A 15252-nucleotide genomic window follows, 5' to 3' on the forward strand; every position below is an offset into this window, starting at 1 on the left:
CTTAGTCAATAAAGATACAGTCGTTCATTGTTAGTTCATGTTAATTCACAGTGCATTAAATAATGTTAACAAGCACAACTTGTGATTTTAATAATACATTAGTCAATGTTGAAATAAACATTAACTATAATTAATAAATGCAGTATACATACAGTTCATGTTAACTAGAGTAGTTAATGTTAACTAATGAACCTTATTCATTAGTTAATTTTTAACAGTTACTATTCATGTTGAAATATTATTATTGATATTATTATTATTATTATTAATTTAGAAATGTTATTATAAAAATACACCTTTAGGCCTACCCATACTATACTTTTTATTTTATTATATAATTTTCACGTTGTGACATCAATGTAATTACTGTAATAGATATTTTGTTGAAAAATATTTATTTTTATATTTATAAAATATATTTATATTTATAAATCTCAGTGGTCCGTTTAATTCTTCAGCTAAATTGTATGTATTTTCATGTCTGTTTTAAATATTAAAAATATTTATTTATCCGTTTATCCACCATACCTGTATTCAACGGGAACCGACCTGATGAAGACAGGATTTTTTTTTTTTTTTTTTTGGAGTTGCACGAACACCCTCAGCCACTAGAGGACAGTAATTCATCGTTCTCGCGAAGAAGAAAATAAAACTACAACTCCCATGATGCCGTTCACCCGTTCGGTGTCACGTGACTGCATGTGGGTTAAAATCCATTCGCAGTTCGAGCGGGGTGTTCTCTGTCTCAACCATGACTCCTGTGTCAGACCCCAGCTCTTACTCCTCTCTCTCCAAGTGCACTACCAAGCACTTAAACCTCATTTACCATGTCGACTTTGACAGGCACGTTCTCAAAGGGAAAGTCGCCCTGACTGTGGAAGTTCTGGAGGATAAATTCTCTTCTCTGGTACAGTTTTTTTTATTTGATTCATCCGAGCTGTCATTGTGTTTGCTCGACTTAATCTCTGCACCTCACATACACGCATGTGTGTGAGTGAGATGCTGTCTGCCGTATGCTTTTACATTGTTATTACTGCTTTGATTTATTTTTAAGTACTAGTATCTAATGGGGTGTTTCTTGAAAAAGATCGCTACTGAGTTAGTAGCTAATCCTAATATAGATACTAATTATTTAGCGATACATGTAACATATGCTCAGTAGTTTCAGAAGGACTGGGTTACATATTTACCTGAACTTGATACAGTAATTATGTCCGTAACCTGATAACTTGTAAGTGCACTCAGAATTTATTGTTTACATTTGTTCATCTTTTGGAAATCCACATGCGTATCATTTGCTGGTCATTTTGCCCACTTTGTTAAATGTATCTCATCATTATTGGGGTTTACTAGTCACGTACTATGTACCTGGTTTACTGCGCCTGCCCTGAACTTTGATTTCAGGAGCTGCTAGATCACATTGATAGACTTTTTACCTGAGCTTGACAGACAGCTGCACCTTGTCAGATTTAAGATAAATCTAAACTTGTGGAACTGCTATGGATTTTGAGTTTCAGAAGTGTGAAGTGAAAACAAATATGCCCCACATAGTTTTGACAAGATGTGACACGAATGACAGAACACCTACTATCAAATATCAAAAGTCACGTCTATTTAAGTGTAAAGTTTACAGTGATAAGTAGACCGTAAATGGACAGTTTGTGATATTATATCTGTTTTTCTAACAGATTTAGATATATATTGCGTTTCATTTATATCTAATCTCTCTTTGTATCCCTTTCAATCTTTCTTTCCAGACTCTGGACTCCAAGGACTTGACGATCTTTAAGGTTTCTGCAAATGGCCAGGCTGCGCAGTTTGCATTGGGGGCCAAGCATAAATCTAAGGGATCCCCTTTGGAGATCACCCTGCCTTTTGAAGTCTCACGGTACTGCCACAAACTTCTGTACTAAGAGATAGCAGTTTGTTCTTTTTCTCCTAACATTTAAGTTAGATAAAGATCAAAGATAAAAGCACATTTAAACATGCATACAAATGCATGCTATGCTTTGCAAACAAAGTTGTCACCAGTAATCTAAATATGACAAAAAAAGTCATTTTTTTTCAATTTCAAACCTGTTGTTTCTGGCTAAAATAGAGTCCTCTATCCATAATATTGCTTTATTTTGGATGAACTATTCCTACATTTATATATTTTAATATTTATATATTTTAAAACTAATTTTTTTTTTTTTGAAGCGAAGTAAAATTCAAAGGCAATTCACCAGCAGAAACTCTCCTGCAGCATTTTAATTGACTTTTATTTTTAATGGCTTTAAATGCATATAAATAATCTCAAATGTCTCATTAACTTTCACAGCCCTGTTAATTTTAATGCAAAGTTTTTCCTCTTAGTTTCCAACTTGTTTTGCAATTATCTCTGTGTGTTTTAGTGGGCAGCATGTGATTGTGGAGATCGAATATGAGACGTCTCCTAGTGCCACAGCACTGCAGTGGTTGACCCCCGCACAGACTGCTGGGAAAAAGCACCCATACCTTTTCAGCCAGTGCCAGGTACGTCCTCGCTAGAGGTAGGCGATGTGACCAAAATCTTGTATCATAATTTTTAATCATTGTAATTACAAGCAATAGGACAAATAAATACAATCGAATGACACCAATAAAATGGGCCTAACTGGAAACCTCCAGCTCTATTTGTCTCTATTTGTTAATGCTTATTAAAGTGATTCAGTCAATAGCAGTGTGTGACTTTATTTTAACACTAAATGACACAGGCAGCAGCAGGTATATTAGGTTGCTGTCACTTTAAGACTTAATGCTCAGATGCAATATTCTAACACATCTAATTTTCTCCCAGTTGTTTATGTTCACTTAAGACATAACCAGCTGTGTTTATGTGGATGATTAAGCGAAACAAGGCATCAAAACAAAGCTTGAGGTTTTAATATCACTTGGTTTTAAACCACAAGGCTAAAAAAAATAAATGCAAAAGATAAACTTTTGAGATGATGCAGCACTACAGCATCACGATCATCCAAAGTCTCAAATTCTTATCAGTTTATTGCGTGCACCAGTATACCACACATGTTTACTTTTTGCCATTTTGCATCTTTTTGCAACCACACAGCAGTGTGGTTCTTCTGTGTGGTTCGGGTGCAATTTCCTTAAAATATTATCATTTGTGTAATCTCGCAATACTAACTACAGTGTTTCATAGTTCTTCTGCTTTACTAATTTATCACGAAGAGTGCGTCTGGAGCTTGAGTGTTGTAATATGTTTATAGTCCTAAAACTTTCCAGCCTGTCTTATGGGTTTTTTAGAACTGTGTTTTTTTTACATGGGATTTTACACTTTTCTTGGGTTCTATACCATATACTTTTCATCTCAAATGTGCATTTTGGTCTCGTCTATAGAGCTTGGCCAATCAGAGGTTATTTACATATATAAGTCTTAAATGTACAGTAGCAAAAAAGCTTGTTTTAATTGTAAATGCCAGGGGAACTGTCATGTAAAAAGTTTTGATGTAATAAACCTTCACTTACATTATAAGATGACTTGAATATGGCATCTTTTATGCATTTGCAATGTGAGTAACAAATGTTTCTCACTTTGTACTTGTTAGAAAAAACATTACACCAGCCTGTGGCTGAAAACTTTACAGCCTGGGTTTCCAATTAAGAGCAAACTACATTGCATTTAAAACCGTTGTATGTTTTTTCTTTCCCCTTCTTCTTTTACATTTCATTTACTCTTGACTGTTTCTACCTACAACAGGCCACTCACTGTAGGACCATGGTGCCTTGCCAGGACAGTCCTTCAGTGAAGCACACTTACTACGCCCAGGTAACATGCATGAATAGCTCGAAGTACTAATTATATGCTCAAAGAAGCGGCAGTGACGTGCATGCCAAAATAAACGATCTAAACTGAAAAAAATAAATGAATAAATAATAGCAATTAAAACCCACAGTTGTTCTTCCAGTAACATTAGAAAAAATTTTCTGCCTTAGGTGTCTGTCTCCAAGGAGCTTGTGGCATTAATGAGTGCTTTGCATGATGGTCAGGAACCAGATCCGAGTGACAGCAGCCGAATCATCTATCGCTTCAGACAGCCGGTCAGTGTCACTTTCTCTTTTTTTTTTTAACAGAGATTGGTTTGCAAATGCAAATATATATAAAAAATGAGAGACATTATGTCTTCATGTCTTTTCCTTACAGGTACCAATGCCGTCTTACCTCATTGCTATTGTTGTTGGCGCTTTGGAAAGCAGGTGATCCTTCTTCTGTTTTGTTTTCAGAACCATGCTTATAAATGCATACGACTGCCAGTGTTTACATTTTCAGTGCTCAGCATTCATTAGAGATGTTTATTGAGCAACAAATAGGCATATTAGATTATTACTGAAGGATTATGTGAGACTGAAGACTGGAGTAATGATGTTGAAAATTTAGATTACATTTTAAAATATATGAAGAGTTCAGATGCAAAACCAGCTAAAACCATCTTGGTCAAAAATGAGATGATACTGAGTGAATGCTCCTGACACACAGTATACGTCCATCAAATACTTTTACTTCAAACTGTTGTTTGTGGTTTACAGGGAAATCGGCCCCCGATCCAGAATTTGGTCTGAGAAGGAGTACGTGGAAAAAGGAGCTTTTGAGTTTTCCGAGGTGAGAAGATTCGTTTTTAATGCACTAGACTGCATTTTCAGCACTTGTGAATGTTGGACATTTAGAGAGCTTGTGATAAACATGTCTTACACCAGTAAACACACAGATAACAGATAGTCTTCTTTTTGTTCATTAGACTGAGACCATGTTAAAGACAGCTGAGAGTCTGGCAGGGCCGTACGTGTGGGGCCAGTATGATGTCCTGGTGCTGCCTCCGTCTTTTCCTTACGGGGGCATGGAGAACCCCTGCCTCACATTTGTCACTCCTACTGTACTGGTGTGTAAAATTCCTCTTCATGGATACATGCAGACTTCTGCAACTAGTAGATGCATTCACACAAGCACGAAGAGCCACATTTAAAACTGAAAGTAACAAGTTATCAATCATGGTCTATGAAGGTTATATAGATAGCATCAGCATTTAAGAAAAACAAGATTTTGAGGCCTTTTTATCATTTAACTGGTGATGATGAACTGATCATGGTTTTTCATGGCTGATTTAGATACTGATTTTTTTTTTTTTTTTTTTAACAAGCATATTGGTCAATTCTGATAGTTTTTTTTTTTTAAAGGAAATTATTTTGCTTTATCATTTATTATTTATTTGCTTTTAAGCAAGCAAACTGGCCTTAAACAAATATATATATATATATATACAGGGGTTGGACAATGAAACTGAAACACTGGCCAATATAGTGTTGGAGGTTTCATGGCTATATTTATGCAGCCTGGTGGCCAGTCTTTACTGATCGCACATTCCACCAATAAGAGCAGAGTGTGAAGGTTGACTATGTGCACCCAATAGCTCAAACATTGTACCCTGAAGGTGGTGTATTAGGATGATAATGCACCAATACACACAGCAAGACTGGTGACAAGAGTGATTTGATGAACATGAAAGTAAAGTTAAACATCTCCCATGGCCTGCACAGTCACCAGATCTGAGTATTATTGAGCCACTTTGGGGTGTTTTGGAGGAGCGAGTCAGGAAATGTTTTCATACACCAACATCACATAGTGACCTGGCCACTGTTCTGCGAAAGGAATGGCTCAAAATCCTTCTGGCTACTGTGCAGGACTTGTATTTGTCATTCCCAAGATGAAATAATGCTGTATTGGCTGCAAAAGGAGGCCAAACGGCATACTAATTGTGGTCTAAACCCGGGTGTTTCAGTTTCACTGTCCAACCCCTGTATATATATATATATATATATATATATATTTTTGAAAAACTAACGCTGAATTTTGTGAATGTTTATTGGAATATACTTCTGCTTTTATTATTATTATTCTTCTTATTAATAATAGTAATTAACAAATAGTAACCTACACCAGAACCACATCAAACTAAAGTGTAAAAAAAAAAAGGATAAATAAAATAATTAAGATACTATAAAAGTAATAAAACTTGTGTTTGTTGACGGTTGCACTCTTTTGGTTATGTTTTTCAGGCTGGAGACAGATCTCTCGCTGGTGTAAGTCATCCGTGCATCAGAACATTTTTTGGTTCATGTGTATCTGAATAAATTGCTCATGTGAATGCGCTCTGTGCTTTTGGTTTTGCTGCAGGTCATTGCTCATGAGATCTCTCACAGCTGGACGGGGAACCTGGTGACTAATAGGACCTGGGAGCATTTCTGGTGAGTCCGATTAAGCATACACTGAATATGCCGATCAGAATATGCAAAGAGCAATATTTTATTTCAGAGTTAACAAGTGAAGTCTTTCTCTGCAGGTTGAATGAGGGTCATACGGTGTACCTTGAGAGAATGATTGCCAGGTGTATGGAGAGTGAACAGCTCAGGCAGTTTAAAGGCATCGGAGGGTGGAAAGAACTTCAAGAGTCTGTAAGTCAGACATACATTTTCACACAAGCTCACATCACATCTCACATATCTCTAATCTCGTCTACACAGGAAATTATGATAAATCATGAACATTTTTTGCTGTGCTAACTCATTTTCTGATTAGATTTCCTGATACAGTTTACTGGCAAAGCAAGTCACTGTGGTATCGTTTTGTAGGTGAAGCAGTTTGGAGCGAATAACGTGCTCACAAACCTGGTCCCAAATCTGCATGAGGTAGACACAGATGAAGCCTTCTCCTTAGTGCCGTACGAGAAAGGATACGCTCTGCTTTATCATCTGGAAGAACTGATGGGAGGTCCAGGTACACACATGAAATACTTTCTCCTCTCAGTTTAAAGTGCTACAATTACTAGATCAAGAGTTAAAGGATTAGTTCACCCAAAAATGAAAATTCTGTCATTAATTACTAAGCCTCATGTTGTCCCAAACCCGTAAGACCTTCATTCAGCCTTAGAACACAAATTAAGATATTTTTTGATGAAATCCAACAGCTTTCTGACCCTAAATAGACAGATAGTGTTTACAAACACTATAAACATACACTAGGCTATTTTAGTTCTCCTCAAAAAAAATCACATTTACAGTATTCAGAAAAGAACAAGAATAAAAAATATAAGAAGCTAGGCTATATAAACAATAAGCCAAAACAAATTCATTTAGGCTAAAGCGAAACTGAATACGTCAAAAGATTCAAAATGTTTCCATATTTAAGATGTATTTGAATGCCAAAATATTATTTATTATGTAAACCTGGTTTTGTACTTCATTTGCATTCTAATATCCACATAAAAAAATTGTTTGCCATAATATCTTGTCAGTACGTTGATAAGCAGATTAAGCAGTGTGATTAAGCAGTGTGATTTTTTTTTTTTTTTTTTTTTTTTTTTTCTCCCCCCATATGTTTGGCTGACTGTATTTTATTATGATAATGGAAAGGCTGCATTGTGAAGTTATGACTTGATTTTTTTATTTTTTATTTTTCTTTCTAACAGTGGAAACGTCTCTTAGTCATACAGATAATCGAAACTGTAAACAGTTTGTTTTTATTTGTGTGCATTCACTATATAAACAAATCGTTGTGCTTTTGTAAAATAAAGAAAAATAGGATGCCGCTTTCAGCCGTCTTCCTTTCACACAGCACAAAAATGAACCAAAACTCTGCATAGGCTACAAGCTACTTGTTGCACAGTTTTTTCTTTTTTGTTAATTAAGTAAAAATATTTATTGTATAAGTCTGTTCATTCATTTTATATACAGCGTAGCTTTATCATGTTTTTCTCTGTTCGCAAAGCATAGCAGGTGCGTGATCTCATGTGTCCATGTGAATCCTCATGTTCTGTTTGCTGCTAAAATGAATCCCTGGAAAACAAATTTTGGTATTTTTAACGGGTCACAGATGCTTATCCTTTCTAAAATAATTAAATTCTAATCTAAAATAATCTTGTCAGTTAACGATTAATAATCTGTTAAAAGGCGTCGGTTAGGAAAAATAACCGAAATGAACATCCCTAGTCCATGATGTGACATCAGTGGTTCAACCTTTATGATTAATTTTATACTTTTTATGTGCAAAGAAAACAAAAATAAGGACTCTATTAACAGTCTTGCTCTGACTTTAATTTTAGAGGTCTTCATGGGATTTGTGAAGTCTTATATTCAGATGTTTGCCTATGGCAGTGTAACCACGGAGGAATGGAAGAAATATCTGTTCACTTACTTCAAAGACAAGGTGAGAACTAATGCACTCTGTACTTGAATATATACATGCGTAATTTATGCAAAATGCCAAACAAAGGCCAGTGATATAAGACTAGACATTGTTGCCTTTGTCAAAAAAATAGAATGCAGATGGAATCTCGTAATTTAGAACCATTCCTGATAGGATCAAACAAATATCCTGTGAGAATTCTAAAGAATGTTCTACTCTATTTCCTGTTTAAATGTCTCTGTTTTTTGTCAGGTGGACATCTTGAATAAAGTGGATTGGAACGCATGGATGCACACTCCGGGAATGCCCCCCGTCAAACCACAGTGAGCTTTGAAGCATATGTTTGGGTTGTGTGTGTGTGTGCGTGTGTGTGATTTGATTTTAATTTGTCCTCTTTGTGCACAGGTATGACACCACTATGGCAGACGCCTGCACTGCTCTGTGCCAGAGATGGGTAAAGGTAAGTCTTGTTCCTGTTAAAACAGGCCAAGGCCTTTCACAATTTAAAAGCTTCTCTAAATAACAGTGAGTTATTAAAACAAAGCTTCCTCTTTCTCTGCATGTGCGTGCATCTTAAGGCAAAAGAAGAGGACCTTGCAACTTTCACTGAGGCAGACGTGAAGAAATTCAACTCTCCTCAGCTCATTGAATTCATGGCCTTGTTGCTTCAAGAGGTACTAAATTAGTTAAAATGGGTGAAAATTTCTTAAGGTAAAGAAGGGACCCGAGTCATGTGCAGGGATCGCAATATCTTGTTTGGCTTTTGTCAAGAACATCCTAGCAATGACCTTAGTACTTAGTGAGTTTCAAGAAAAAACAGTTTAAAAACTTTTATGATTGAATTTTATTTATTTAATTAAATTAATATTTCATTTTTAAAGTAAACCTAATGTACAGACTGTGTAGCGCAGCATTAAAAAGGTCACATCTTTTTATGTACACATGATTTTTTAAAAATAGTTTTCATTTTTTTTTAGAATTTAAATATTTATTTTTTTTCAATGTAAAAACCTAAATTACTGTTTTGCATACACAAGAAATGTTAAAAACCAATTTTTTAAACATTTTTAGATAACATTTATATATATATGTATATATATATATATATTTTTTTTTTTTTTATTCAAGTTTTTTTTTTTTTATGTAAAAACCTAAATTACTGTTTTGCATACACAAGAAATGTTCACATTTTTAAATAAATGTGATGGAAAAAATTATATTATATTTAAATATGAAATATTACTTTTATATTTTTTTTTTTTAATTTTACTTTTTTTTTTTTGTAAAAAAAATAAATAAAAATAACGTAACAAAGTATGAACTGTTCACATTTTTATATAAATGTGTTTTTTTTTGTTTAATAAAAAAAAATTAAGTACCTTTTTAATGTCTTTTTTTTTTTTTTTTTTACTTTTTTATGTAGAAATCTAATTTAATGTGTAATGCCTCAGTACGTTATTGCAGAGCTATTTAAGCGACGCTGTACCAAATCTAAACACATTTAGCTCTGCAGATCAGGAACTGAAAACAGAAGTAGTTTAGAAACATTTCTGTCTGTTTCCTTCGCATATTGCGTTGTATCAGGAGCCCCTTCCTCTCTCCCATGTGAAGAAGATGCAGGAGGTCTACCAGCTGAGCGATGTTAAAAACGCAGAGGTCCGCTTCAGGTAAGCACCCTTTTTTTTGCTAAATGATCTGATTATTACATACAGCATTTCAGTATTTGACATTGTGGTTGTTTATGTAGGTGGTTGCGCATCTGTGTGAAGGCACACTGGGAGGAAGCCGTTCCCTTGGCGCTGAAAATGGCTACCGAACAGGGCAGAATGAAATTCACTCGCCCTCTCTACAAGTAAATTCATTTGTTTTGAGAAATCCATCATTTGTTCAAAACAGCAAAAAAAACAAGGAACAAAAAGGAACAAAATGTTACAGAGAGTTCTGTAATTTCCTATTACAGCAAGCACCCATACACACTTCAAAGAGCACTCGTTGACCCCCCTTTTCCTTCTTTTTTTTTCTCTTTTAGGGAAGTTTACGACTTCTCAAAATACAGAGACGAGGCAGTGAAGACTTTTAAGGAGCACCGTGGAGAGCTGCACCCCGTCACAGCCATGCTGGTGGCCAAAGATCTGAAAATTGATGGCTAAAATACACAGGCAGTGTTTTTAGGCTTCAGCCTGGTACTCAGATACAAAACTGCATATCACACCTTGAACAGACGGGTTAATGTGCAGAACAGTTTTCTCTTCATTGGCCAAAGCTTGCATTTTTTTTTAATGTCTCAGTCTCAGGGCTTAGAACTAAAAAACAAGCATTTTCAGTATCATGTAGTTCAATGTTAAAAAAATCAGCATATCTTGCTATGAAAAATCCATTATATCCCTTTATATGAGCAAAGTAATGTTCTGTAATAAACTCATCTGTACAAGAGGTTTCTACTCTTTGATCCAATATGTATCCAAAATGTATCATGGTGTGCAGCACATAAACTTACGTATTTCATATGTACACAACCAGTCAAACGTTTTTGAACAGTAAGAGTTTTAATGTTTTTTTTTAAAGACCTGCCTTCAGCAAAAGCAGTAATATTATAAAATATTTTTACTATTTAAAATAACTGCTTTCTATTTGAATATATTTTAAAATGTAATTTATTCCTGTGATACCAGTCTTCAGTGTCACGTGATCCTTCAGAAATCATTGTAATATGCTGATGCAGTTCAAGAAACATTTTTTATTATTATCAATATTTAAAACAGTTAAGTACATTTTTTCATGATTCTATGAATAGAAAGATCCAAATATCAGCATTTGTCTGAAATAAAAAGTTTTTGTAACATTATACACTATACCATTCAAAAGCTTGGAGTTAGTATACTTTTTTTTTGGAAAGAAATTATAGAAATAAATACTTTTATTTAGCAACATTGCTTTAAATGGATCAAAAGTGATGATAAAGACTTTCATAATGTTACAAAAGATTTCTGTTTCAGATAAATGCTGTTCTGAACAGCAACATAATAATTTTTTTTTTTTTTTTTTTTTTTTTTTTTTTTTGAGCAGCAAATCAGAATTAGAATGATTTCTGAAAGTTTCTAAAAATTCAGCTTTGGAATCACAGGAATAAATAACATTTTAAAATAAATTCAAATAGAAAACAGTTATTTAAAATAGTAAAAATATTTCAGAATTGTACTGTTTTTACTGTACTTTTGATCAGATAAATGCAGGCTTGGTGAGGAGAAGCGACTTACTTAAAAAACATTAAAACTCTTACTGTTCAAAAACTTTTGACAGGTAGTTTTTCTTTTGAAAAAAAGCTTTAGATCACACAACTTAATGGGCAAAAGCATTTCTAGTTCACCCACACATGAAAACTAGCATTTGCTCATTCTCATCTGACTTTCTTTTGAAAAAAGTCCAGGATGACATGCACTACTCATCAAAAATGAATTAAACACATCAAGAACAATATAGTATAGTGCAAGTGCATAGTGTAATACATCATTTGGGACACAGCCAATGTGTTTGACTTTTCATTTTGTAAAAGTCGAATTATGTAATTTCCGTGTTAAAAACTTCATCCTGTCTCACCTTAATATGAGAAAATTGAGCAATCGTCTCATGAATTTGCTCAAACGACTGACAAAAGTGTATTTAAAACGATTATATTAAGTTTCTTAAAGTGCTGTAACATCCCAGACATATATCTATAACTTCATCTAAAGCTATGCCTACTAGAAGGTATTTGTGTTGTAAATATATAGTTTTTAACCAGATATTTTCTGCAGATGAGAAGTCTGTGACAGACTCTTAATGTCATTCAACAGCACATATTACAGCCTGTCAGGAAAAAAAACCTGACACAACCTCAGCTGTAAGTAACTTAAAAACATAAAAACATTTTTAATTGCAAAACCACCTTTTAAGACCTTACATTTCTTAGTATTTAGTAACAATAACGTCTTCTATAGAGGTATATCTACTCTAGTGTCTGTAAATAAGAGACTACTTAAAGTGTTTGTGCTTTTGCTGGTCAGTTAAATTAGATATGTAAACATGGACATTATACAAAATACACTTATCGCCACCTACGGGCGTAATTATGTTTCACCAAGATTAATTGTTATAACTTCATGGAGTATAAATGGTGTTGTTGGCTTAAGAATTATTATTAAAATCAGTTATTTATGGACATAAGAAATTAATGTCAGCTTTCACCATCCATTTTTGATTTCAGCGAATCGTGTTGGGGAACGTAGACAACGTCATTAATATTCATAAGCCCACAGGTATTAGCATAAACAATGAGCTGTTGACAATATGCAGACTACCTGACGAAAAACATTAAAGAAGAGAAGTCGTCTTTGAGTATTGTTATTAGTAAACGTTATTAAATACATTAAGCTTTTTTCACAGAATGACCAAGCACCAGGACTAGATCTGTTGTTTTAATTATGTTATATTATTTAAAAGAGTGCTTGACTAATATTTTTCCGCAACTGATGTTTTAAATTATCTTAAACGTTTATGTTTTCTTTTCTGCAGACTTTCCTTATTGTGATGCTGCTTTCTAGTGATTAATCTGGAATATGAACCATAAGCATCAGCAATGCAGCAGCTAAGTGAACCTATGTTGTTCAATTGTCTACATAAGTTGTTTCTTAAGTTCTTTTAAGTTTCTTGTAGTTTATAGTAGAAAACCGAAGTTAGAAGCTTAATGTTCCTGTTAGAGTGACCAACATGAGTCTAAATGCATCTTCAGCGCCTCAAAAATCACATAGATCGTGTGACACAGATGCTTCATAAACACACATTAACTGTAAGTTTATGATGAACAGTTTGTCCTACAACACTACACTTGAATAAATATTTTTATTTGTCTCTTTAAACTGCAGAATAAGGGATGTGTGGGCAGATATTGGCTTTAATAATGGAAATCTGATCATGGACAGATGGGTCATGCATATATTTAAGCACACTTGCCCATGTGTGCTTAAATAACTGCAAGGCTGCAGTGTCTCATGTTTAGCTTGTAATGACTTACATCCAAGACAGCCAACCTTAATCAATGTCCAGGAAACCGGGGGAAAAAAAAACTACTTATTTTAAACAACATAAATTTAATAAAACAAAGAAACTATTTATTTGAAACAAATTTAATGAACAAATATATTTATTTTAATTATTATTATTTTAACTAGTCACAATATTTATTAATAATTACATTTTATAATATAATATTTAACATTTATTTTAACTAGTCATAAACTAATATCTTTTTACTAACTATATACTATTTACTAACATTTAAAATAATGTTAGTTTAACTAATGTTAAGTTTTAATATTCTTATGTTAATAATGTTTTAAATGTTTATTTTTAATAATATTCATATTATTCTAATTCTAAATAGATGTTATTTTAATATTATTCACAGATTTGAATATTATATTTATTATTTAGTGTAACTAGTCAAAAACTTTTAAATGTTTAAATGTATTTATTTCTTAACATTTGCAAAAAAGCCTTATTTTAGTATTATAATTCCAAATATTTCTTATTTAGAATATTATTCATATTTATTTAACATTTTGTGTCACAACATAAATGTATAATTGTTTTTAGCGCATTCACATGTATTTATTTCTTAACATTTGCAAAATTCCTGATTTTAATATTGTAATTCTAAATGTTTACTTTATTTTCAAATTTGTGATATTTATTTGTTTGTTTCTTTTCTTTTTTTTTTTTTTTTGAATTTGTGTAAATGTGTTAATTTCTTAACGTAAGTGAGTACGTGTTCATGTGGCTGAGTGGTCAACACTTATAGTGTAATATTGTCTCCTGATGTAGGGGTTGTGGGTTCAAACCCCTCCTCTGCTGTGTAGGTGAACAAAAAGGTGTTTTTTTCCCTTCAGATCTTGTTTGTGATGATTTTTGAGCAAAGTCTTGTAGAGTTTAAGTTGAAATGCAGCAATTTTTAACTTCTTGGAATCTGTATCTTAAATTACCCATTTAAATTTATTTGATTCAAGTCGCAGCGCTGTAATTCACAAAAATCACCACAGGAGGGCGCAACTCATTTAAGTTAATTTGTGAATTTGTAGTGGCGTAATTCACAAAAATCACCACAGGAGGTCGCAACTCATTTAAGTTAATTTGTCAATTTGTAGTGGCGTAATTCACAAAAATCACCACAGGAGGGCGCAACCCATTTAAGTTAATTTGTGAATTTGTAGTGGTGTAATTCACAAAAATCACCACAGGAGGGTGCAACTCATTTAAGTTAATTTGTGAATTTGTAGTGGTGTAATTCACAAAAATCACCACAGGAGGGCGCAACACATTTCAATTTATTTGATTCAAGTCGCAGCACTGTAATTCACAAAAATCACCACAGGAGGGTGCAACTCATTTAAGTTAATTTGTGAATTTGTAGTGGTGTAATTCACAAAAATCACCACAGGAGGGCGCAACTCATTTAAGTTAATTTGTCAATTTGTAGTGGCGTAATTCACAAAAATCACCACAGGAGGGCGCAACCCATTTCAATTTATTTGATTCAAGTCGCAGCGCTGTAATTCACAAAAATCACCACTGGAGGGGGCAGCTCATTTCAATTTATTTGATTCAAGTCGCAGTGCTGTAATTCACAAAAATCACCACAGGAGGGCGCAACCCTTTTAAGTTAATTTGTCAATTTGTAGTGGCGTAATTCACAAAAATCACCACAGGAGGGCGCAACCCATTTCAATTTATTTGATTCAAGTCGCAGCGCTGTAATTCACAAAAATCACCACAGGAGGGCGCAACCCATTTCAATTTATTTGATTCAAGTCGCAGCGCTGTAATTCACAGAAATCACCACAGGAGGGCGCAACCCTTTTAAGTTAATTGCACACGATTTGCAGCTGTGTAATTCCCAATATTTACCCCAGGTGGGGGCAATTCATTAAAGTTCATTAAACTTAAAAGTCATACTTTTTTTTTTGGCTCAACTTGTTTTTACTGTGGTTTGGATTGTTACTTTCAGC

The 15252-nt window shown here is 33.7% G+C and overlaps 1 protein-coding gene across 1 annotated transcript; it reads left to right on the forward strand.

Annotated features, from left to right (window-relative positions):
* The first annotated feature begins 719 nt into the window (after positions 1 to 719).
* lta4h (leukotriene A4 hydrolase) lies at positions 720 to 10645 on the forward strand. The gene is made up of 19 exons (XM_051107876.1): positions 720 to 907; positions 1758 to 1888; positions 2394 to 2514; positions 3737 to 3805; positions 3973 to 4077; positions 4181 to 4233; positions 4564 to 4636; positions 4773 to 4913; positions 6088 to 6111; positions 6206 to 6276; positions 6372 to 6483; positions 6661 to 6805; positions 8130 to 8233; positions 8465 to 8535; positions 8618 to 8672; positions 8791 to 8886; positions 9797 to 9879; positions 9960 to 10064; positions 10242 to 10645. The coding sequence occupies exons 1-19, from the start codon at positions 752 to 754 to the stop codon at positions 10360 to 10362; spliced, it is 1836 nt and encodes a 611-aa protein (XP_050963833.1). The 5' UTR covers positions 720 to 751; the 3' UTR covers positions 10363 to 10645.
* The last annotated feature ends 4607 nt before the right edge of the window (positions 10646 to 15252 follow it).

Source organism: Labeo rohita, chromosome 4, assembly GCF_022985175.1.
Source record: "Labeo rohita strain BAU-BD-2019 chromosome 4, IGBB_LRoh.1.0, whole genome shotgun sequence".
NCBI classification, from domain to species: domain Eukaryota; kingdom Metazoa; phylum Chordata; class Actinopteri; order Cypriniformes; family Cyprinidae; genus Labeo; species Labeo rohita.